Raw genomic sequence first — 24,980 nt, forward strand, 5'->3', positions numbered from 1 at the left:
TGTACCAACTCCAATAGTTGTAAATCTCTCCATGCTTTGCCTTTATCATACTTTTCTTCAAAATGATTACAAAGAATGCATCCCAAAAAAACTCAATCAGAAAATCAAATAGAAGGCAACCTTGAAACCATGTCTTGCTGAATAAGTTGTTGCAAGTAATGGTAGGTCAAGTGGACAAACCATTGATGCCACAAATAACTCACCTCATCTGCACAAGGGAATAAAACTGTCAAAGGAGATTCAAGAACAAAGTGAGAAAACAGATATAATCTAGAATGATGATCTTCTTTTCCCACAGTAACAGTGGACCCATTATGCATTTCACTAATTACTGTTGTATCTGATGTGAACTCAAATCTCTTGCTAGAACTAGTGTGAGTTATTTGATAAATAGATCTAGGAGATAGTTGATAAAGATGGAACACAAAGGACATCTTGAAATGTTTCTTCCCCCACATCAACAGACCCTCTCCGATGCACTTCAATGGAAGTGTCATCACCCATTAGTATGGTAGGCATAGACATGGCTCTAAAGAGGTGAAATCATCTTCTGAAGAAGCCATGTGGTGGAAAGCACCTGAGTCAATTATCAAAGAACTGGGTTGTGAAGCAACAACAACTAGGGCCTTACCCTTTCCTTTCCCCTTACTCTTATCTATGTCCTTTGAAGATATGTCCTTTAAAGATCCTTCTGATGAACTCTATTTAATTGAATCAAGAACCTTGATATTAGTTTTTTCAAGAAGATGTGAAAGGTGTTCAATTTGTTTCTTTAAACACTTATGTTCATCACGACCAGGCCTCTTATAATAAGAACACTTGAACTTCTCTCTTTTTTATTTATCTTGCTTACAAGGTCCTTTCTGTTCTTTTGCTCCTTGATTTACAGCTAAGGCATGTGACTTAGAGTGTTTTACTGTACCCATTTGAACCAATTTGTCTTTCTCCCTAGTGAGTTCTACAACAAATTCATCTAGAGAGGGCATTTTGAATGTGTTACCCAGGACATATTTTGTAGCATAGAATGTAGAAACAAACACTGAATAGTTAGGACCGAGCTTAGAAAGAATACTCAAGGTCAATTTCTTATCATCTTTCTTAGTTCCACAATACTCCAACTGCAATCTAACAGAATTAAGTTTAGTGAAAAAGTCTTGTATAGTATCAAAATTTGTTGGATTCAACCCTATGAGTTCATTATCCAACTGATAACCTCTTAGCTCATCCTACTTACCAAAGAGGTTTTCCAAAGTGGTCCACACTGCATTTGGTGTAGTGACAGATTTAATTTGGAAAAGAAGGTCAAGAGAGACTGGCATACATAAAGTACCAAAAGCTTCATCACATTTAGTTAACCATTTAATCTTTTCTGCAACATCTTGAGGTTTAGGTTCAAGTCCCATAGTACCATAATAATATCCATGTCTTTCAGATATATTAGCATCTTAGATTTCTATTTAAAGTAATTATATGGTGTTACAAGTGGAACCATGGATGCATCCATGATAGTAGAAAAGAAGATTTCAAAGAATCAGGAAAAGTGTAAGCAAGAAGACACAAGAGACACCCCCCCAAATATTACAAGGTTGGGACTTTATAATTAGTGCATTTATAAGGCCGTTTATTAGATTACAATGCTCCCTAAGGCTCATTGGCAAAAAATACATATGTTTGATACAAGTAAATTTGATATAAGATATGGAAAAGAATAGCTTTATAGCTTCTCAATTCATCTTAATACCTTTCCAACAGCTATTCATTTTTAAAAAACAGAGTTGCGAGGTGAAAGATATGACCTATTCAAGGGAAAAAATGTAGTTGATTCAACCTAAAATATCTGATGAAAAAGGGCAGAATATTTCAATGAGACCTACAATAATCGAAAGTGCTCATTTCTGAATTTTTGTCAAGTGTTTGTTCGCAAAATTCTGACACCTGAGGAAAAAGTTATGCAACTTTTAAGAAAGGTTGTTGAATTTGCCTACTAAAAAATGGCTTAGGACCTGTTCAAACTTGATTTTTGCAAAAAGAATTAATTTTTTGGGAACACCATCAAAACCCCAGATATTTTTCGATGTTGGGAAGAAAACATAGAAATCATTTTTCCTGACAATTAACATAAGTTGGAACACTAAATCTGAAATAAAAATAGCTCCAATATAAATATTTCAGTGTGATTTTTTTACTATCCTCCAAACTCTGATTTTGGTGTAATTAAAGTCACTTTTGAATTATTCAAGCCTTATAGACACTTTGAAAATGCTAAAGAAGCCTCTAATATTACCAAAATGTTGCATTCACCTAGATCTCAAGGAACATATACATATAATAAACCAGATTAATCTAGAAGCTATTTTCCTTTAAATTATTTTGATTCTCCAGGTCACACGAGAATGCAGGAGAAGAGAATACTTGGTTTTTAAGGAAAATATTAGCTATCTAATAGTCTCAAATATCTCAAATAAATCATAAAAACAATGAGCTATACTAGACAACACGGCTCTGATACCATATTAGATTCTGCAAGAAGTGAGAAGCGATTCAAGATCTGATGTCGGTCGTAGATCACATGCAACTCCCCAAGCAATGGATGATTGAAGATCAAAACAATTGAATGAAGATAAATGTGATATGAGAGAAAATTAGAGACAAAGAAGAGAATTTTGAGAAGACTCTCACTGAGCTATCACTGAACTAGTGAAGGTGAAAGTATACTGCCTATTATATAGAAAAATAATAGTATGAGGTGCATTAACTCATATTCCCCATAAAAAGTGGGATGTTTTACCTTCTTGGTAAATGCCAAAACAGGTGGCATAACCTCCTTACATGAAGATAGGAAAGGAGTTGAGAAAGTTGGCACATAAGGTCAAAAGAGGGCGAGAAACCCAACTATCCCATAACCCACTTAAGAAATGACAAAATAGAGGGTGTTTAACTCAACTACCCATGTGAGGTGGAGAGTTACACATGTAGTTGAAGTATTTTGTCATGTGTCCTCATATTAACCACTCCTAATAACCTAAGCAAAATTAAATAATATATGTGTAGAAAAAATAAATACCCCCTAACATAAGAAAAATATAAAACCTACACTACCAGAATCCTTTTTACTCCTAATAGTAAAGTTTATTTAGAAGATTTACTTCGATTTCTGTAATGATCAATGATAGGATACTTGACATTCTATATCTCACCATTTCTTATCAAAACTATAAAGAAGATCTACATTTATTATTAACAATGTAAAAAATTATGAAACAAGATGAATTTAACAAAATCTATATTCCTTTCTCCTTTTGATGCCCAACTGATAAGTGATGTCCAAGCTAAAATACTAAAAATTTATCCAATAGAAAAGAAAAAATATTACAAATCTTGACAATGATTGAAGGGACTAATTGTACTTTGTCTAAAGAAAAGACTATAGTAGAAATTATCATTGTCTTCATAGATTTGGGAGAACATGATATTTGGATCCCTTGGTCATAAACAAGTATGCTATTGGTAGAGGTTAGAGGTAGTAAGAGCCAAAATAGAGCCAAAATAGAGTTATGGTTTCCTCCAATGCAAGAATTTGAAATAACTTTTCTAGCAAATGATCTCTCTCGATGAAACCTTCATGCTGCATCATTGGAACCTTAATTGTGGTTGGCACAAGAAGCCACGTCTCTAACGCTTTGACTACACGAAAGTTCTCTCGCAAATCGTATCTTTAACACCAACGTTAATTAGATCATCGTGTTAGTGGTGTTTCTGCAGCAGCTCGAAAAGCAGGCGCTCAACCTTGCCAGGGTATCCAACCTTCTCAACGAGAATTGTCAACAGTTTTAAACCACCTCTTTTCTCCAGGACACTAGGAACCAAGCCAACATCCCCATGCTTTTTCGAATTGCACTAATTTCCACGCCTCAATAGATAAATTCTTCCTCTTCACAAATTAGTGACATTGACCCAATACTTATGAAATGTCTTAATGAAGATTTTCTTCTAAATCCATTTTCTTTTTTCTTCATCGGGACATAAACGGTCTACTCCCTACCTTTGACGGAATCGATTTCTTTAATCAGCTGATTTGTCCTTTTGACTAAGAAAAATGCAGGGAAACTATAAACAAACTCCCTAACATAGACCTGCAAGTGGCATCAAGTCAATTCTAACGGCTCTTTCTCTTGGTGTTATGATAATGATGGAAGGGCTTAAGTCCCACATAAAGCTTTGATGTCTAAATTTAAAAGTGTTAAATATTTAGAATCAACTGATATTCTTTAGATTTAATATGTTGCTTAGAGTGTGTGGTTTAAGACTAATTTATTGTGACATTTCTTGCTCTGTCAAATGATATACTTTGCTAATTCAAAAACATATATTAAACACCCAAAATCAAATTCCCTCTCTTGTGGCGATAATAATCATATAGAGATCAAATACATAACAGTAGTGGCATGCTAATACCCAGCACTCCAATTACTCTTGAAGCTATGCCATTGCAATCTTATCTTGGGTAAACACTTTGGATGGCATTCTGTAAAATAGTTCTCATGTCTTGTCTAATCATTCTTTTGGCCGTGGTGCGATGTACATTTATTTGTAAAACATGTTCATGCCTGTTGAAAGCCTCTTTTGAATGGGCTGTGGCCTTTTCACCAATTCAATTCATACATATCCTGATATCACTGTTGTTCATGAAACGATATTAAGAAAAGTCTACATGCCTTCTCCAGTGTTTGGTTGTGCCCCTTCTGTCAAATAGTCCCCTTGCCTGTGTGGCCTATTCTTGGCGTTTACTTTATCCAATGTCTTCCGTGGCAATTGTAACTGTTATGTCTTTCATTGTACGTCAATGCATGTCCAAACCCTCTTCCAATGCTTCCATGCTAGCATCAGATGCTGGCAACAAATGTAGGAATTAGCTTTTCATTTAACAATTGAATTTGCTTAGAGTTTCTAAAGTACTCTCAGACAGTCCTTTATGTTTCATCTTTCGGTGTTCAAAACCAACTTTTATTTGCTTTTGTCGTGAAGTTTGTGAAAAATAATTACTTTCGACAAAAATCTAGACATTTCACCTACCAATCTACACGTGTCATGAAATATAGTATGACATTCAGGGAAATACGAAAAACAATATAATGAATTTGACGATAAATCTAGGGATGCAGATCCAAGTAATTCGTTGGAATTTAACTGTGTGTTGGGTTACTGGGAAATATCAGATTTAAAGTATCATATACGTGGAATAGAGAATGAAGTTGACTATGTTGATTCTCATGTGTCGGTGATAATAAGCAACCAAAAGACTACGAAACTGGCCAGAGGCTTAGGCGCAGATTGAGACGAAGAACCTTACTCAAGTTCAGCAAGTTCAGAACACCATGGAAATGTACTAAGTCAAAAACCAGTTTAGTAAATGAACCCCAACATAAGTTGTCAGATTGAAGTCACCCGGGCCCATGATTGATTTATGTAACTTGGATACTTCACTTATACAAATGGGTTTTCATTTATAAAATTATTGGAATGCATAGTAGAGGATAAGTATAGTTTAGTTAGTATCATGAATGCATTTTTTATTATATTTATTAATTAATTGAAAATCAGAATATAATAGCTTTTCAAATTTTAATTTACTAATAAATACAGTCAAAAGTGCATCTTTTGTGCTGTTCAGACATACCTCAACAAATCTTAAATTCTAAGCAATTGATTTGAAAATTATAAATTAATTTGAGCAGATTTTTGTTTTAGGGTCATGTTCTCATAAATTGACTTTCTATAAAGAAAGTCTTGATGACTTTCGAATCAACAACTCATAACCAATTCAATAGTCAAGGTCATATTTGACCAATTAAAAATCAATATTTAAACCTTGCTTCCACCCCAACTGCAACTACAATTGAATTGGAGATCAGCCAACTCTTCACACCTACCCCAACTGCAACTACAATTGAATTGGAGCTCAGCCAACTCTTCACACCTACCCCAACTATATCCAAGCACTTATTACTCCTTCTAGCACAAATTGGATCATGGGTTGCAAGGTTTTTCTTCATTCTTAAAGATTCCATACCTTTGGTTGGGGTGGAAATGGCTATCCCATCTATAGGATGTACTGATGTATAAGTTATAGTATATAAGGGTAACTTATGTATAGGTGAATCCTAAAGGCTGGATATCCACTCCCTGTGCGTAAATATCAAAATGATGAAATTAATTCACTTATTTCAAAAGTATCCAATTTAACAGTCAAAAATCAAATTTGACTAATAAAATAAAACAAATATTTATTTTTTAATATAAATAAGATATCCATTATCATTGACCTTTTGACCATGACATTAAATGATATTTTAAGTAGTCAAGCAATAGTAGACTAGACTGTTCTTTAGGTTTGTACTTGTCAGGGCAATTCATGGAAACACCTTCGGTTGTGACGTCAACTCTAATGGACTTCCTCACAACCACAAATTTCACAAAAACCAGTATTACATAGAAATATCTGAGTACCAAGAGAACGGAACCAGGCAATTCCAAATTCACTGTAATTTTGAGGCAAGGATTGGAAGTCGTGAACAATGCCTCTCAAGGTACTTTCTGCCCTCGACTCGGCGCGTACGCAGTTGTACCATTTCACTGCAATATTTATCTCAGGCATGGGCTTTTTCACCGATGCCTACGATTTATTCTGCATCCCACCAGTTTGTAATCTACTGGGAAGCATCTACTATGAAAATAAGATGCCCATTCACGTCAAAGCCCTCGTCAATGGAATCGCTCTATGCGGGGCATTCGCAGGCCAACTCTTCTTCGGTTGGCTTGGAGACAGAATGGGACGAAAGAGGGCCTACGGATTTACCCTAACATTGATGGTGTCGAGTTCTATTGCTTCTGGCTTCTCAATTGGCAGATCACCCGGATGCGTAATTGGGAGTTTATGTTTCTTCAGGTTCTGGTTAGGGTTTGGTATTGGCGGGGATTATCCTTTGTCTGCGACAATCATGGCCGAATACGCAAATACCAAGACCAGAGGAGCTTTCATCGCTGCGGTATTTGGGATGCAAGGGCTTGGAATTCTGGCGGCTAGTACTGTGGCTCTAATTGTATCGGCTATCATGAAGTCAGCAGGAGGCGATAAGCCATCATTCGAGCAAAAGGATGCGGTATGGAGAATAATCTTAATTCTGGGAGCCGTTCCTGCAGGTTTCACGTTTTACTGGCGAATGAGAATGCCCGAGACCGCCCGCTATACCGCTTTGGTGGCAAGAGACGCAAGGCAAGCTGAACAGGATATGTCCAGAGTTCTTCATCTGGATATTTATGAAATTGATTCATATATTCTAAGCACCCAAACTCGGCAACCACAGTTCGGATTGTTTTCCATGGCTTTCGTGAAGCGGCACGGGCTAGAGTTACTAGGCACGTCGTCCACTTGGTTCTTCGTGGATATGGCGTTCTACAGCGGCAATCTGTTTCAGAACGATATATATCATGAGGTTGTAGGGTTGAAGAAACAGTGCCAGTATACACATCCTTTGGATGAAGTTTTTCGGACAGCAAAAGGGCAGGCGGTGATTGCGTTGTGTGGAGCTCTGCCAGGATACATATTTTCTATTCTTCTAATAGATCGTATTGGGAGGTTTAAAATTCAGGCAATTGGGTTTTTCTTTATGTCAGTTTTCCTGTTCGCCCTGGCCATTCCTTACAAAAGTTATTGGCTTAAAGAGCCTCATCGATATGGGTTTTTGGCTATTTATTGTCTGACATTTTTCTTTGCAAATTTTGGGCCCAATACGACAACTTTCATTGTGCCGGCGGAGTTGTTTCCTGCTCGATTGCGATCGACGTGCCATGGTATTTCTGCAGCCGCTGGTAAAGCAGGCGCCATCATTGGAGCATTTGGGTTCTTGTATGCCTCTCAACCCAGGCATAAGGAGAATCATGGGCATGATAATAATTGCAGAAACTCTTATCCAACGGGCATAGGAGTGAAGAATGCTTTGATTATTCTTGGAGTAGCATGTTGCTTGGGGTTCGTTTGCACATTTCTGATACCTGAAACAAAGAAAAGATCATTGGAAGAAAATGAGTTGGAACTTGCTAAGATAGATGCCGATTCCTGCAGCATACAGTAGCGAGAAAGGATGCACGTGGCACATTTTATTCCAAGCTTCCTTCGTAGGAATCAGTCTTCTATAGATTTCAATCTATTCTTGAAACGTAGGGAACCTAGGCCATCCAAATTAAGTTTGACTTGTCAATAATAGTGTTTTTTGCTTTTAACGCCGGAATGAATACCGTTTCTTTAGGAATTCTATCCGTCTTCAATGTATATATTGTTGTTACTCTTATTGAGAACACCCTTGGAAAAGGTAGTATTAAGTTCAAAATTAAGAGGGAATTATGTTAATTCTAATGTTACATAAAGTTTGATATTTTTTAAATTATAGTTCTAAAGCATAGCTTAAAATTGTTCAAAATTGGATATGTCATAAGTTGAATTATGAAATTTGAAATGGATTTAGAATTTTATATTACAATAAAATCATGTTGTGATGTCATGTAGATGATGATATTCTATTTTAGATGACATGTTTACATCTTTAATGAATTTCATCTTTCGATATTTGTTAGGAATGATTTTGACCATGATATTTCTATAAAGAAAATAATGTAGTTCTAAGGGTTGCTATTTCAAAGTAGCCTACCACTTGAATCATTATATAGAGAGGGAGATAAAAGTTGACATTGATTGTAAATGTGAGTCTAATTGTGATATTTATCATTGAGAAGAACATTCATAATTGTTGAAGCCTAATCCAAGAATATCAATGATTGTGTTTGTAGATTTCATTGTACTATTCTTCAACAACAAATGTCAATTGTTTGACAAAATTGATTGTTGTTGATTCATAGTGCTAGTAGATGTGGACTACTATTCAAGTCTTATGAAGAGATAAAAGCTCTCTAATCGTTCAATACTTTATGTTATCTTAATTAATTATGTGAATATATCTTTGGATGATATTTTAATAGACACAGATGTAGATGCATAATATAATTTCTTTGGCAACCTTGCTAATGACTTATATTCACATTCGTAGAAGCAAATCTTAATGTTATGATTTTGTTATTTCTATGTCTAAGAACTAGTGCTAAGGGAGAATCAAACTTCCATTTAATAGTCGTCATATTTTTTCCTTTTAGTAGGTTAAGATATTTTAGTGTGCCAACTTTTTTCATTATTCTAGTTTATTTTCCTTTAGGCTTTAATAAATTGCATAAAGTAGAATAAATAGAATATTTATCCTTTGTAGAAACTTTACTTTTTGCAATAAAATTAGCATTTTAAATTATGCAAGGTTAAAAGGCAACCTTAGTTATAATAATATGATTTTTTTCTACTATTTGTTGTTGTTATCTATTTGATCATTAGAACCCATTAAATCTTCAAAATAATTACATGACTTATATAAGAGATGTACAAAAGAAGATAAAAATATAATGATATTAAATTCATAATCTGATTAGATAAAACCAGGAAAGGCTAGAGCCATTGCAAAATCACCACATTGGCGCACAAAAGGGGAACTCACCAATAGTGAGACCACCAAGACCACAAAAACCAGAAAGGAAAACTCTTTTCTGAATAGATACTTTTTACCAAACCACCAAATGCATGGGAACAAAGTTCCCTACAAAACTAAATCACTTAATCAACATAGAGGGGTTTAGGAAAGCACCCCAAAACATCTTCCTACAAAAACCCCTTGCATTGGAACTAAAATAGCCAAGGGAGTAGAAATCAAACAATAGATTTTGAAAGGCTTCCCGCAACCTTGTACTTGGAGGACAACCTTAAGCCAAGACTTTCTAGAGCAAGGGGAAAGACCACAAGGAATTGAAAGTGCTTAGAAACGAAGCATTTAACCAACCCACCAAAGGAAGCAAAAGAGGATGAGGGGTTGTAGGGACAGAAGCACAAGCACAAGAAGAAAATGATAGCCCTCAAAGGAAATATAACACCACCAAAGGATCGGGTAAGAAGGGAGCAAAGCCCTCTCTATTTAATCATCCACAAGGAAACTAGCCCTCAACACACTGTTAGCATAAACATTGTTGCCATTGTTTCTTGTTTCTATTCCTATTGTTTTCTAATGGCTCTACCAGTTTCTCAAAGGTTTACTATTGCTCAACTATTTTGATTTCTATATATCTCTTTCTACTTAGTAATCCAAACCACTATATTGCATTCAATTCACTCCTTTTGCTTTTTCATTTGGTATTAGAGAAACAAATGGCTATGGGAGAATAAAAGGAGATATTGAGCTATAGACATTGTTGATGGGTTTTTCCTCATAACACTTGATGTTGATAGTTTGTTACTTCGTATCACTTGACTTGGTGGTTGGTGTGAATGAGAAGACACCATGGCAGGACCATTTGGCAGTTGGTGTGAATGAAAAGATATCATGTCAAGATTGTTGCATAGAGGTGAAGAATGCATAATGACCACATAATTTGTTAAATAGAGGAACTGCAATCATGTGAGAAAAGAGGGAGTTTTTTATTTTTTAGATGTGGGACTTGCTTGATGATGCCAATAGTATTATTGGTAATCATAGTGCTTAGAATGAAGTTTTAGATAGTATTGATTTCTATTTTTCTTTGTTAGATACTCCACAAAATACTGGAAATTTACAATTGGATGAGCTTATACAACAAGAAATTCTGGAGTATTTCATTTTTTAATGTATGTTATCAAATAAGGAAAAAATGTGTGTAGCTTCAAGAGGGCTATGCTATTAATGATGAAGACAAGGTAGAATGCCCACATAAGCATCCCCGTCTCAGTGCTTGAGCCTATTGTGCTCATCTTAATAGTTCTTGTCATCCATACAAGATGTCTGTATTCCAATAAAAGTGTGAATTTCATCATACTATTAAAAGATACTCTATTTGTTGAGAAGTGTAAAGTGTATTTGCTTTTGGTGTTTATCATGCCTGCTCCAAAGATTATCCTTTCAAATGCACAACTTTTCAAAGGGTCTAATTATACTGCATGGAAAACCAAGATGCGTATGATTATTTAGTTTGAATAATTATGGGAGAATGTTATTGATGCCATAAAACATCCCCAAGATGTCGATGAATAGAATAAGTTAAACAAGGTTGATGCAAAAGCCTTACTGTCAATCACACTAAATATCGTTGATGAAGTTCAACCATATGTTCAAGATGCAACAACATTGAAGGCAGCCTGAGATCTCTCTCCACCATCTACGGAGTGGATAACTAGACAAAGATTATCCATCTTCAATCAAAGCTTCATACACTCACCATGAAAGTTGGAAAGCAAGGTATGAATTTCTTATGTCATGTGTCTACCCTCTGAGTAGAGCTTCATGCCCTTAGTGAAAAGGTGGAGGACAAATCAAGTACTAATAACCTTGCGAGATCTACCTTTGTAGTTCCAAAAGTTTGTCACCACTTTGAATATCACCAAATAGAAGGTCTCTTTTGAAGAATTAGTTAATTATATTCAACAAGAAGAGGCTATTCAGTCTTTACATGATGCTTTTGAAGAAAAAGAACTTATCTCTTGATAGCAATGAGAATTGAAGTCTTAGAAGGGACACTCCCAAAAATAACCTCCTTCCTAGAAGAAGCCTCAAAAAGGCAATCGATGGTGTTACATTTATCATACTGTCATACATGATACTAATGGTTATTCGTATAATGGCCTTACACAAGGCAAATGTAGTAAGGAAGGTCCATCTAGTTGTAGTCATTCTTAAATCAAGAGGATATCCTCATCACCAATGACATAGAGGAAATGTTGTAGCACAATGAGCTGAGTTATCAGATGAGGCTCTTGATGAGGATACACTTGATAATGCCAATTGTGGTGCTAATCATAACCTAGTTCTTATCTCCCAAAGCTCCATCTGCAAGTGATGGTTGGTTGATTGACTCTGGCACCAGACAACATATGATTAGAAACAAGGATTTATTGTTGGCATTGCACACTCCAATGAGAAATTGTAGGTGATTGAAGGTATTGTCATTGATGGAAACCTTGCAATTTTATAGCATCGGCACTAGTAGATAGTTTACCGACAATGGCAAAGATGATTACCAGCACCTTGGTCAACAGGATTCTGTTTATTGCATTTTGTATTTAATTGTAATATCTTTTTATAAGCCGACAAGATGAATTATAATAGGACTCATATATAAGTATGATATTTTGTAGATCATTTATATAATAGGCAAATGTGAACATGCGAATATTAAAGGATTTTGGAGTCAGGTTTATGGTTATTGTATGAGCTTAAACCGGTACTGAACCTGGTATAGCAGATGCTAAACTAAAGCAGTACATTATATTGGATTTACTTAATCCATTTTGTAAGTCAGTGAGACTTCATTTTGTAATTAAGTAGTGAGATTTAGGGAGTTGGCCTTCTTGCATGTGCAGGCCCCTATTGTAAGTAATATCCATTCATTGGCCAGTGAGTGAATATTGTGGGTCACACTGTTTTGGAATGCAATTTGTTTAATAAGATCAAAAAATTTGTCAACTGGTTAGTTACTGATTCAACCCCCCTCTCACTATCTTTGGCAATCCTAACAATTGGTATTAGTGCTTGGTCCTCCTTTTTCAAAATCCTAACAGCTTGAGGGAGATTCTTACACTGGTACAGATGGATAACTTGAGAAAGCATCTAGAAATAGCTCTTGCAGATTATGATGCAGAAAAGTTGAAGAATATCAAACTTGAAGATGATCTGAAGGCTGCACAGGAAATCATTCAAGGACTTTAGGAGAATCTTACTATTGCTAGAAGCAAAAGAAGAGAACTTCATGAGAAGATACAGAATGATGATGATGAAAAGGAAACTCTTAATGATCTTGTAAGTAAGATGAAGCAAGAAACCATAACCTTGAAAAATGAGATGCAAGATATGACTATAAGATTTTGTAAAGACATTGAAGATGGAAAGAAGAATGAAGATGACTTGGCTAGGAGAATCAATGATGCTAGAAATGAAAATCTAAGACTCAGTCATGAAAATGATATGTTAAAGACAGATCTGATTCACTTGGAACATGATAAAACTGAACTCATGAGACAAAAGGATTTCTTGGAAAATGAGTTGGCTACTGCAAACCAACATAAAGAGAAATTCAAGAAAAGTTAAGAAGAACTTGATGACATGCTAAAAAATTAGAAACCAAATGGAGATACTAATGGACTTGGCTTTGAAATTGGTGAAAGGTCCAGTACTGCAAACAATCATGATCATAGTAAACCGGTAAGACAACCTAATGTCTACAAATTTAATGGGAAGTGCTTTAACTACAACAAGTATGGTCATAGAGAAAATCAGTGTAGATATAAAAACTATCAGAACACTAATGCACCCACCGGTCAATGTTCTAAATGCAACAAAATTGGTCATAATTCAGAAAAATTGCAGAATGAATGTAAGATGTTATGTTTGTGGAAGATTTGGACACTTATCTAACCAATGCAGAACACATACTTGCATAGGATACGAAAAAGATATTCAGAAATATAATGTGACTTGTTATGCTTGTAACAAGATTGGACATATTGCAAAATTTTGTAGAAGTAAGGCATCACCGGCAAATAACAAAGGACCTAGTTTGAAAGGTAAAGAAAAGATTGATGAGGTAAAGCAGGAATTTTCAAAACAATGGATTAGAAAGACAGATCAAAATATTAATGAAGCTATTCCTTCACCAGTAGAACAGAGTATCAATCCACCGGTAGGAGATTCTTCATCTAACTAAAAACAAATCCCTTGGGGGTATGGAAACTAATTGAAAAAATGCTAGTTTACCCTCAATTGATGGTAAGAAGATGAATTGCTTCCTTACTGGCAGATGAGTAGAGTTTCACTTAACCGACAGGAATCTATTATGGTAGTTGAAGGAAATGACAATATAAAGCAAGTGTTTTAAACTCTTTTTCACTCATCAAGCATTCAAATTTCCTAAGAGAGCGAAAAACCCGAGCGAAGGCATCCACAGCGAGAAGTGAAGTAAAATCTATCAAGTATTCAAACCTAAAGGCAGATTAAGGTATTTATCAAAAGACTTCCTCCTCTGCACCTGAATTCATTGCAAACCCTACTGTTGTTGAAGTGGTTAAACGTCCTAGGCTCGTATTTAAGATCATACCCAAAGTAGTGAAGCAGGATGATACCCTAGGTGCATTTTCTAAAATTCCTAAAGGAGTTGCTTATGCAAAAGACCCTAGGATATACATACATTGTCATATTGAGGAACTTGGTGCTGATGAAATTATGAACATGTATAGGACTGTAATTTGTGATGAGAATGGTATTGTGAAACTGGAACATAAGATCATAGAAACCCTAGGTTTTGTGGAAATACTTAGTATTCCTAATTTTCCTAAGGAAGTTGTGAGAATTGTACTTAGTAGAGTTCATGGGGAATTATTTTGGCTTGAATCCATCCATAAGATCACAAGAGAAGAAGTTAGGCCAGTGACTAGCTTACCTTCCACCAGTAGCATGCCTGACAAAACTACGAAAGTTACAAACAACAATGTGATGACACTAACTGGTGCAATCCATGACAACAAATCCTTGAGAGTCAATGATGTGAAAGATATAAATGTCAGATTCATTAGAATGATACTAAGATACAAGACTACACATGCTAACAGACTAAACTCTATTTAAAGTTTATGTATCAAGAGTGGTTATGACATGGTGAATAGTAACACTAAGATTGACATATGTGAATGGCTAAAGGATGAACTAATTAACAACCTAAAGAAAATTAAAGTTGATAAGAAAGGTACTTTCAGATTTGGTAATTTACTTGTATGCCTAATGCTATACATTACTAAAGAAGTTCCCGGTATCGGTAGAAAAGAATTTGGTTTTGACATACTGGTAGGAAAATAACTTTTGGATATCTTTACCAACATGGGAGATGGCAGGGAAAATAACATAATTGAACACTTTCAAGCATTTAAGGCTAGAATGAAAACAAGGGAAAGGCTATCTCAAAGCATAGTTGACAAATATTGAAAGAGATATGTTTTGTTATCAAAAAGGATGAAATTTGGATGGAAGTAGTGGTTTCTAGAACTGTTTGGGTGACAAAAATGGGTTATGAGGTAGATGATAACATAATTGAGACATATGCTAAAGCCCTACTTGAAGCCCCTAAAGAACCTGAAGAGGAAATATTTGGAAATTTTTAAACCATTGAGAGCAATGTACAAACCCTTAAACAAAGGAAGAAAAGAGAGCAAACTATCAGAAAAGCATCAAAAGAGGTGAAAGAAATCAAGGAGAACATATTGAATATCACTAGTATTAAGGAAAGAAACTTGGAAGGGATACAACTAGAAGCTCATCTTTCACCAGTTGGAACTTCATCTAACAATGAAATCCTAGTTGAGTTTAAGAGAGTAGAAAGTTAAAGATAACCTTCACCGGTACCCTCTCCTGCACCAAAGAGAACAAGAAGGAAACAACTGGCAGTAAGGCCCCTGACAAAGAAAATAACACCAAGGAAGAAGAAAGAAAAACAAGTTATTCCTCCTTTAGACAATCTTTTGAATGAAATAACAAATGATGGAAAATTGTCAAATGTCAGAAAATTGTATAATACTTTTACAAACGAAGAAAAGGAAAGCATAGAAAATAGTGGCATTCTATACTTAGACATAGATAAGAAATTTTTGATAGAAGTTGTAGATGATTTACCAAGTGACTTGTATAGAAGACTAGATGCAAAAAGGTTAGCCATTATGGAACTGGATAAGAAGATAAAAATAGAAAAATTACTTGCAGTTCAGCCAGTTAAATCAACAAAAGAAATTGATGAATTGATAAGTGAGGCAAACAAGACTGTATTTTCCACTGGTCACCAGCATGTAGGTTTAATGGCTTGTAGAGTGAATGAAATGTTAGAAGAGATAATAGACAAATGGGATATCTTCTTTGTGGAGAATGAAAAGAAAGAAGAACTTAAATGACCCAAAGCTTTTAGAGTTTACCAAGAGGATAAGGATAAAGGTAAAGGCAAGGTAGGTGGACCTCTAAGCATAAAAGTGACAAACAACTTGCCCCCACCTTCTTCTGATGCTCCACTTCCACAAAATGTTGATACATCACTGGCTACTAATAATGTTGAGTTGGAATCAACGCATGAGGACACCAATCCTGATTCAGAAGTGTTATATACAAGGAACATTGATACACAAGAGGTAAACATTGTGGTTGATAAGGAAACCATTGAGAAGAAAGATGTGGCAACTGAGCCACCAACTGAGGATACTGAAATGGAAACACAAGTTGAGCATACAGTTGGAAATATTGAGATTGGGGTTGAAACACATACTGAACAATTAGTTGATCCTGTTGGTACTGGAATGGTAACTGATGCAGACACTAGAAAACCCATAGAGTTAGAAAAACCAGAAATGGACAATTCAGAGGTGTATACTGAGAAACCGACAGTAAATAATGAGACTTCATCAAAGAAACCAAGAGAAGAAAGCACAAAGAAACATACTGAGGTACACAATGAGAAATAGGAAAAGAAAAAGGTTGAGGTATAGGTTCATACTAAGACAGTACCATTGGCAACTGCTGAGAAACCCAAGCCTTTGCTAGTTGAGATGCAGACACAAACTAACCTATCAGAGGATGACACAAGAAAAGAGGTTACTCACACCAGTGGAATGTATATTGTTAAGGTAGTTGGACAATCTTCTGGTTCTTCCTTAATAGAATTCAAACCGACAAATGTAATAGAGGTATTATTGGATTCCATCAAGAAAATCACAGATTACAATGCACTTGCATATAAGGCTATTGATGATACAATTCCTTTATTGAAATTGATTGCACCCAAGTGGAATGTGGAAAATAAGGATTATTTGAGTCAATTAGACACATTGTCTAGTTATATCATCGACAACTTATTGACAGTTGATCAACTTAATGAGGAGACATTCAGTGAGAAAATGAATAAGGAAAAGGATAAATTCTTTGATGAGACAATAAAGAAGTGCATGGGACACATTAATACCCTTTTACCGGCACTTAGAAAAAAAATAATGGAATTTAAGGAGTTATACAGGGATACATGCAAAACTGATGTTTTGACAATGAATATAGACAAGAAAATCAGTGAAGCATAGAAAGAAAGAAATAATATTACTGACAATATCATTGGTTCACCAGAACCATTATCGGTAATAAAGAAGGAAATAGGAGAATTTGAAGAAAAACTTGAGAAATTGGAGAAGGAAAAGAAAAGAATAAAGTTCAAGGCTAAGGAACTAAAATGCAAACTTGGTCTGAAACTTGACATCCTCATCTCTTTGAGAAAAGAGATTTCAGATGCACTTGTTCTAGGACTGAAGACACCAGAAGAGAAAATACACACCCTCACCAGTACAATACAAAGGACAAAAGCAACACTGAAGGATAGTGAAAGGTTCACTTAGAGTCTAAATTTTGTATTGACAGATCTTTTTCAGATTGTAACCAACTTGTTACAAGGATCCAACTGCAAACTACACTCAGTTGACATTTTTGACAACCTTTGTCATTGATGCCAAAGGGGGAGTAGTAGAGATGAGAAAAATGATCATTAGAAGAGATCATCTTCTCAAGGGGAGCACATAGTTTTGGCAAGATATGTTGGACTTCAAATTTTGGATACATTTTTGGATTTTTCTCATGGGTGTTGCCATCAATGCCAAAGGGGGAGATTGTTGGCATTGCACACTCCAATGAGACATTGTAGGTGATCGAAGGTATTATCATTGATGGAAACCTTGCAATCTTATGGCACCGACATCAACAGACTCTACACCGATAGATAGTTTACTAGCAGCGACAAAGATGATTACCGACACCCTGGCCAGCAAGATTTTGTTTATTGCCTTTTGTATTTAATTGTAATATCTTTTTGTAAGCCGACAAGGCAAATTGTAATAGGAATCATATATAAGTATGAGATCTTGTAGATCATTTATGTAATAGGTAGATGTGAACATGTGAATATTAAGGATTTTGGAGTAAGGTTTATGGTTATTGTATGAGCTTAAAGCGGTACTAAACCTGGCATAATAGATGCTGAACTAAAGCAATATGTTATATTGGATTTACTTAATCCATTTTGTAAGTCAGCGAGACTTCCTTTTGTAATTAAGAAGTGAGCTTTAGGCAATTGGCCTTCTTGCATGTGTAGGCCCCTATTGTAAGTAATATCCATTCATTGGCCAGTGAGTGAATATTGTGGGTCACAAATCTCACCAAGGCTTTTCCCACAATGGGTTTCCTCGTTAAAAATCTTGTGTTATGGTGTGATTTCTATGTTGTGCTTATTTTTATTATTTACTACATTAATTATTGTTTAATGGTACATTGTTTTGGAATGCAATTTGTTTAATAAGATCAAAAATTTTGTTAACCCATTAGATACTGATTCACACCCCCCCTCTTAGTATCTTTGGGAATCCTAAATATTTTTTTGATACTCTGACTACTCAACTTAGTGGTGATCTAATTTAGATATCCAATGATAAAGAATATGTCGCAGAAGACATTGGTACTATCACCATCCCCCTTGGCATGAGAAGTTGTTTTATCACCAATGTACTCTATGTTCTAGGTTTGACAACCAATCTCTTATCTATCTTTTAGCTTTTAAATCATAAGCTTAAAGTGGAATTTTAGGTTAAATATGGTGTCAAATCTTGTCTCATCTCCTAAGATGGAAAACTTATTGCTAAAGGTTCTAAAAAAGGTCACTTGTTTCTCCTTGATTTGTTTTCCTCTTTTTAAGTGTTCTTTGTGCCTCTACAATAGAATCCACTTCTCTCACAAGGCTTGGGTGTATTTTCTTACAAGGAAGAGTAAAGATTTTATCTATAATGTCAAAATACTCTTGGGCATATTTTTGTGATATAACTTGATCGCAAAAGTTTATTGTATCATATATTTTGAGACACATAATATTTTTGAGAGGTGAGATGTGTTTTTTAATGAGTCATCTTTTGACTCCCTACTGCATAGAGAAGATCCATCATCTTCCCATAGACTTCTCTCATAGTTAGATGATGTGATTGAAGACTCTTCTCCACCCACAAATGAAATTGAGTTGTAAGGAGAGTTGTTTGTTGTTCTTAGTACTTTGGAGAATCAATCTTCAAAACAATAGCAATGTCCACATCCAAAATGTGTTCAAACCACCATCAGGGATTCTCACCTAATTTATCTTCTAGACCTCTCCATAGGATTAATGACACAAATTCCAGCATGACATGAGGTAAATTTGACCCTTAAACCTATTATAATTCTATTATAATTCTGCATTACCTTTTCTCACTTAAGTCTGAAACCTATTATAATTCTGCATTACCTTTTCTCACTTAAGTCTGAGGGTCATGTCATCGTTGGAGGGGCCATATATTTTCCTAGGCATTAATTCTTTCAGTGGGTCCTCTTTTAATATTTTAGTAGACACTTTATATTATTTTTCCCTATCCCTTTATGCTAAATATCGAGCTACTAAAGGTTCATCAAATTGCACATGCAATTAACAGACAACGATGTTTTAATTTAAGCAGAAAGGTGCTCGATGTTTAACTTGTTAACATAGGCAGTCGTCATGGGAGGGAGATAACATTCAAATAGATCCAACGACCCTCACAACCCCACGGTTGAAGATAAATGAAGGATAAAGACTGTTGCATCACAAGATGATGCCATATGCCTAAGGCAGGGCTAGGTGAGTCGATAGTGGGGCCGCTGACTGAGATGAAGTGGATGGTGAGTTGGAGGTGCTATGTCATACCTTTGATGGGTTCACTTGGAACATATGAAGGTCAATATCAGATTCACCAATGTAGATCTAGTGATACGCCAACATGGCAAAGATCAACAGTCCTATTTCAATCTTAATTCAAATACAAATTGGAGTCATTTCTTTGCTCACACAAGTAGTAATGGAAGATGAGACAGTGACCCTTCATTCCACAATGATAATACAAACATTTTATGACCCATTTTTGACTCATAAAGAAATTTAGAGGTGATTGAAAGGTGATTGTTGAGCTGGAGAAGACTGGAACAAGTTTTTTCAGTGCAAAATTAGGGTTCATCTGGTGCATACAAAGTTGTAAGTTTCTCAATCTTTCTTTTATGTTTTCAAAGCAGTTGAAGTGCGATTGTGTGAAAATTGTAGGGAAAAGATTGTAAATTGCTCTAGGGTTTAGAATTTGGCATAAAGAATTAAGAATTTGCACCTTTCTGTGTTGTGGTAGATATTCTCATGTTAAGCCCTAGTTTTCTTCTTCCCTTTGTGGGTCATTGATAAGAAATCCCCATCTAGTAAGATGGTTCCCCTATGAAACCACTCAGGACAAATAGAATATCTGAAGAGAAACCTTTTTGATGATTTTATTGATCAATTAAAACCCTACACCAATGATAGATATCAAGAGAAAAGAATTGTTCAGGGTAAAACCCTTAGAGAAGGGTTAACTGATAAAGCTTACCACATCACATATGCTAGGGTACTGATGACTGGGATAGAAATGTTGAGATTGTGGATTGGACAAATAAATTTGCAATCCCCATTTTCAAGGGCTTGGCAATATGACTTGGGAAAGTTGGTAGTGTCAAATGTATTCATGGATGTCGACCTTCTCAAAGATGTTGGAGATAGGTATGACCCTATTTTGAGGGTTATAAGGGGAAATGAGGGAGAGATTTTTTTGATGATCAGGAGGGAGGAATTCCAAGAGATTTTTATATGAACCTTCTACTACCCTAGTACGGATAGATTTGAATAAATTGAAGGCAAAATATTATAGGATGAAGGGTTTCATCAGAACTAGCCTCCTTCCAGCTCATTTGGCAAAAGCAGGAGTGACAACTTACCATATTGGCCCTAGTTCAAAGGAGCCTTTCCCATTAGTTCTTTTGCCACCTATTTGCAGGACATCTTCTTCTCTCTGTGTCAGATATTAGGATTCGATCCTATTACAGTTATGCCACTTGATTTTATGTATATGGCTATACAAATTTAGCATCCAAATTTTACAATGATCTTTGACTTTACCCCATACCTTGAAGAGAAGATTCATGAGGGGTTGGAAAATGTCAATAGTGGTGTATTTAGCACTCATTTCTACTATTATTCCTTGCTAATGCACATGTTCCTATATAGAAACGTAGATTAATTTGAGGGCAACATGAATCTCGAAAGAACAATTGACAACAATGAGATGCTAGTGTAGCTTTGGAGCATGGATGTCTTCGGATAGGTAGGAGGACATTTTTGTGAGGTTTGCCAATAATTTTTCTTTTAGATTGAGGCAGAGATTAACAGTGAATCCACTGAGGATTCCCACACAGCTGCATGATTTTATAAGACTGAAAGAGAGGCTGCCACTTTTGAGAATTGAGCATAATTGGGGGTGTTGGGTCTCAAATCAACAAATTGGATAGGTTCTAAGGAAATGCCATCTCCTATGCTCAAACCTTCCAATTGAATTGGCCAACTTATAGAGTGAACCTATTTGGTTACTAACTCTCTCACTTTAGGCTTTGCAGAACCTAGGTGAGTATACCTACTCACTAGCTATTTTTAATGACTAATGATTTTTATAGCAGATTAAGTATCTTGATCTGATTTCCTCCTATCTCAAAATGGCATAAATTCCTAGGATGGAGATATAGGAGATGAGTTCAAGACTATTGTTGTAAAAGCTATTTGATCTTTGTGCTTGAAATATATATATATATATATACACTATTGCTAATTTATTCTAGAATTCCTGCTCAGCTACTCCTATTACTTTTAATGTGAAAGTATGAATTGATGAGTTGTATTTTATAGATGACCAGTGCCTTTCTTTGTTGTTTGGGCTATAGAGTCTTTATACCTCTTTAGGACTTATTGTGTAAACTTATGAGATAGTTTTTAAACCCACCCCCTCTCGATGAGTCTGTCAGTTACTATTTCTTATGAGCTCTAATTCAATGTCTATATTGTAAACCACTTGAATGAATTTAATTCTAACCTTAAGAGACCATCCAATGAAGAAATACAAGGAACAATTACAATTCACAAGACAATATGAAACACAAAATTTTACTGGAAGAACACAAATAACCTTATCTCCTTTAGATAATATCATAAGCAACTACCTATAGAAAAATGCACTAATCCGCAACACATATGCAAAGGAAAAACAACTAATTATATTATATATATTTACCAAAATAGTACAGTGGTAAGCCTGAGGCTATAATCTACTCCTTTCTCCAAAAAAATGAATCCTATCCATATTACAAAATCTCCCTCCTTTATATGAGAGTATACATCATCACCAAGCATTGTGGCTTTTCAACATATAACCGTTAACTAACACTTTTGTTTCCAACATTACTTCGACTAGGTATTTTCTCCCTTCATCGAAATGCTGCATTCGGTCACTATGGTTGTCTCCTCACCGATACCTATCTGATATCCATCAGGTTTTTATGTCGAAGAAACCTTGGGCTTTGGTGACCTCCTTTATTTTTCCACCGAAATACCTCTTCCATCGATATCACTACGCCCCGTCGATGAATGGATCTATTGTCTCACTGAAGCCTTTGTTTATCCTCTCTTGTCATCTTCCACCAATAAAGTTGTATTGGCAAAACAATGCATATCGGAGACATGCCTTTTAGCCTCCTCGAAACCTATTTCATCATCGACATCACTACACTCCTTCGATGAATGGGTCTATTGTTTCATCGAGGCCATCTTTCTTTTGATGATTTTCTTCTACTATCATCTTTCATCGATGAGCTCATTAGTAGTCTTCCTCGATAAAGTTGCATCGGTAAAACCACACATATCGGTAACATGCCTTTTAGCCTCCTTGAAACTCATATTCTTATCAATATCTTTTATCGACGTAGCTTCCTTTTGTTTGATTGATATCATTCTTTCAATAAGAAAGCTTCTTTCTGTAAGTTTCATTCATGTTGCACCATTGGTATTATTTCCTTGGAAGCCTTTTCCTGTTGATGAAAACCATCTCTGCTTTCTTCGATATCCTCTTTCGATAGAATCATTTCTTTCGATGAGTCCCTTTTAGAGTTCATCAATGTTCCCTTTCCTTCGATACCCTTTTTATATCGATGAGACATCGCTGGGTCTCATTGATACTATTTGAATTTTGGATATTTCGATAGAATGCTATTAGACTTGTTCGATAACTTATGGGTTATTATGGTATCAATGAAAATGATGATTTCTTCCAAAGATAGATGGCTTCTATGATTTTAATTTCTCAAATCAAGATATTTTACTTAATTCAGATTTGATTCTCAACAGGGGGACATTATCCTTTGTCATGTTAGTATAGCAATCAGAGTTTATGGTTTCCTTGGTGAGCCACATGCATTACCTTTCAATATTCATTTAAGATTGGGTTTTGCTGAAGTGATGTGGCAAATAGGGTGCATTCATGATAAAGAGTTGAAGGGGAGAGGCAAATGAACTATTTTCCCTGATTATAATATTATTCCATATTTTATGATTATTAAAGGGGGATAGGTGCATTTTGACAAGCTTTTTGCACCATATCATTTATGGGTCAGTCTAGCCAGACATAGTGACCCTAAAGGGTTTTATAATATGTTCAGGGAAAGAATTAAAGGAGGTCAAGTGCCCCTTAAGTATAACTTCCCTAAGGATATAATAAGGGATGAGTTTGACTTCATGACTTGGGATTGGAGGAAGGAGAAATAGATAGCTTTTCGAAAGTTATGGGCTATAGTGCAGAGAATAGATCCAAGCTATGACCCATTTAGAGATTTCACTCCATTTTGTGCCAAGGTTGATTGTGTAATGAATAACTTTGATGAATTAATTATTGCATTGAAGGAAAAGAGGACCAGACTTGAGGAAGTCCATGGCTAATAGGTTGAGAGAAAAAATTTGCAATGGCCTACACCCATAACACTAGAAGAGGCAACCTTGATTCATCATATGAGAATGAAACCACAAATCCCATGACCTCTTCCACCTCAAAGAATAGATGGGATAGAAGAAGGCATAACTATTTATGAGGCTTCTCCAAAGAGGGTAAGAAAAGAGACAAGTAGTGAAGATGAAAGTAGTAGTGACAGCAAAGAGTTGGTGAGGAGAAAAGGAAAGAAAATATTGAAGACAAAACCACCCCCAAAAGTACAAGAAAAACCTTTTAAGGGGTTCAAAATCATTGATATTGAAGAATAAAACAAGAGTCCCTCACCAACACATGTGCCCCTTTCACCTCCAAGGTAGGTTGAAGAACAAGTAGTGGAACAACACATAGAAGAAAAACAAGAGGAGGATACTATTGTAGTGACAGATACAGATATATAGATTGGTATCCCTCTTGTGCCACCAACATTAAAATTGGACCTCAATCCTTTAGATATTCAAGGTGGCGCCTTAAGAGATACCATAAAGGAGGCATGTGATAAATTTCTTGAGGATGAGGCTTTTGTGAGAAGCTTGACCTTCTTGCAATTTGTATGGAAAATGAAAATAGAAGAATACAAAAGGAGAAGTGTTGAGAAAAAGGCCCAAAGGCCAGATAGGTTTGACAAAGAAAATTAGGAAGAAGTCAAGAATGAGATGATGGAAGAATTCAAAAGATTCACCGTAGATGAAGGTGGGATCATCATAAATAAGGTTCGGGTTTTAATTCTACCAGAGTGAGATATAGAAAATACTTTTGATGCCATTAGGAAATAAAAAGAGCAGAAATTCAATTCAGAGGAAGAAGAAAGGTTAGCATTGAAAGGATCAGAATTTGTAGATGATTATGCAAACTTGGCAATATGAGCATTAGACCAGGGGCCTAGAAGTCTTGATATTAGTGATATAAATCCAAACTTGAGGGG

The 24,980-nt window shown here is 35.5% G+C and overlaps 1 protein-coding gene across 1 annotated transcript; it reads left to right on the forward strand.

Moving 5' to 3' along the window:
* Window positions 1-6,409: 6,409 nt before the first annotated feature.
* Window positions 6,410-8,392, forward strand: LOC131079029 (probable inorganic phosphate transporter 1-8). The gene has a single exon (XM_058016896.2). The coding sequence runs from the start codon at window positions 6,576-6,578 to the stop codon at window positions 8,130-8,132; it is 1,557 nt and encodes a 518-aa protein (XP_057872879.1). The 5' UTR covers window positions 6,410-6,575; the 3' UTR covers window positions 8,133-8,392.
* The last annotated feature ends 16,588 nt before the right edge of the window (window positions 8,393-24,980 follow it).

The sequence above is a fragment of the Cryptomeria japonica genome, chromosome 4, assembly GCF_030272615.1.
Source record: "Cryptomeria japonica chromosome 4, Sugi_1.0, whole genome shotgun sequence".
In the NCBI taxonomy this organism is placed as follows: Eukaryota; Viridiplantae; Streptophyta; class Pinopsida; order Cupressales; family Cupressaceae; genus Cryptomeria; species Cryptomeria japonica.

What these genes read in the sequence shown, in the direction of transcription:
- LOC131079029 (XM_058016896.2), top strand. Translation starts at nt 6,576, where the DNA reads ATGCCTCTCAAGGTACTTTCTGCCCTCGACTCGGCGCGTACGCAGTTG.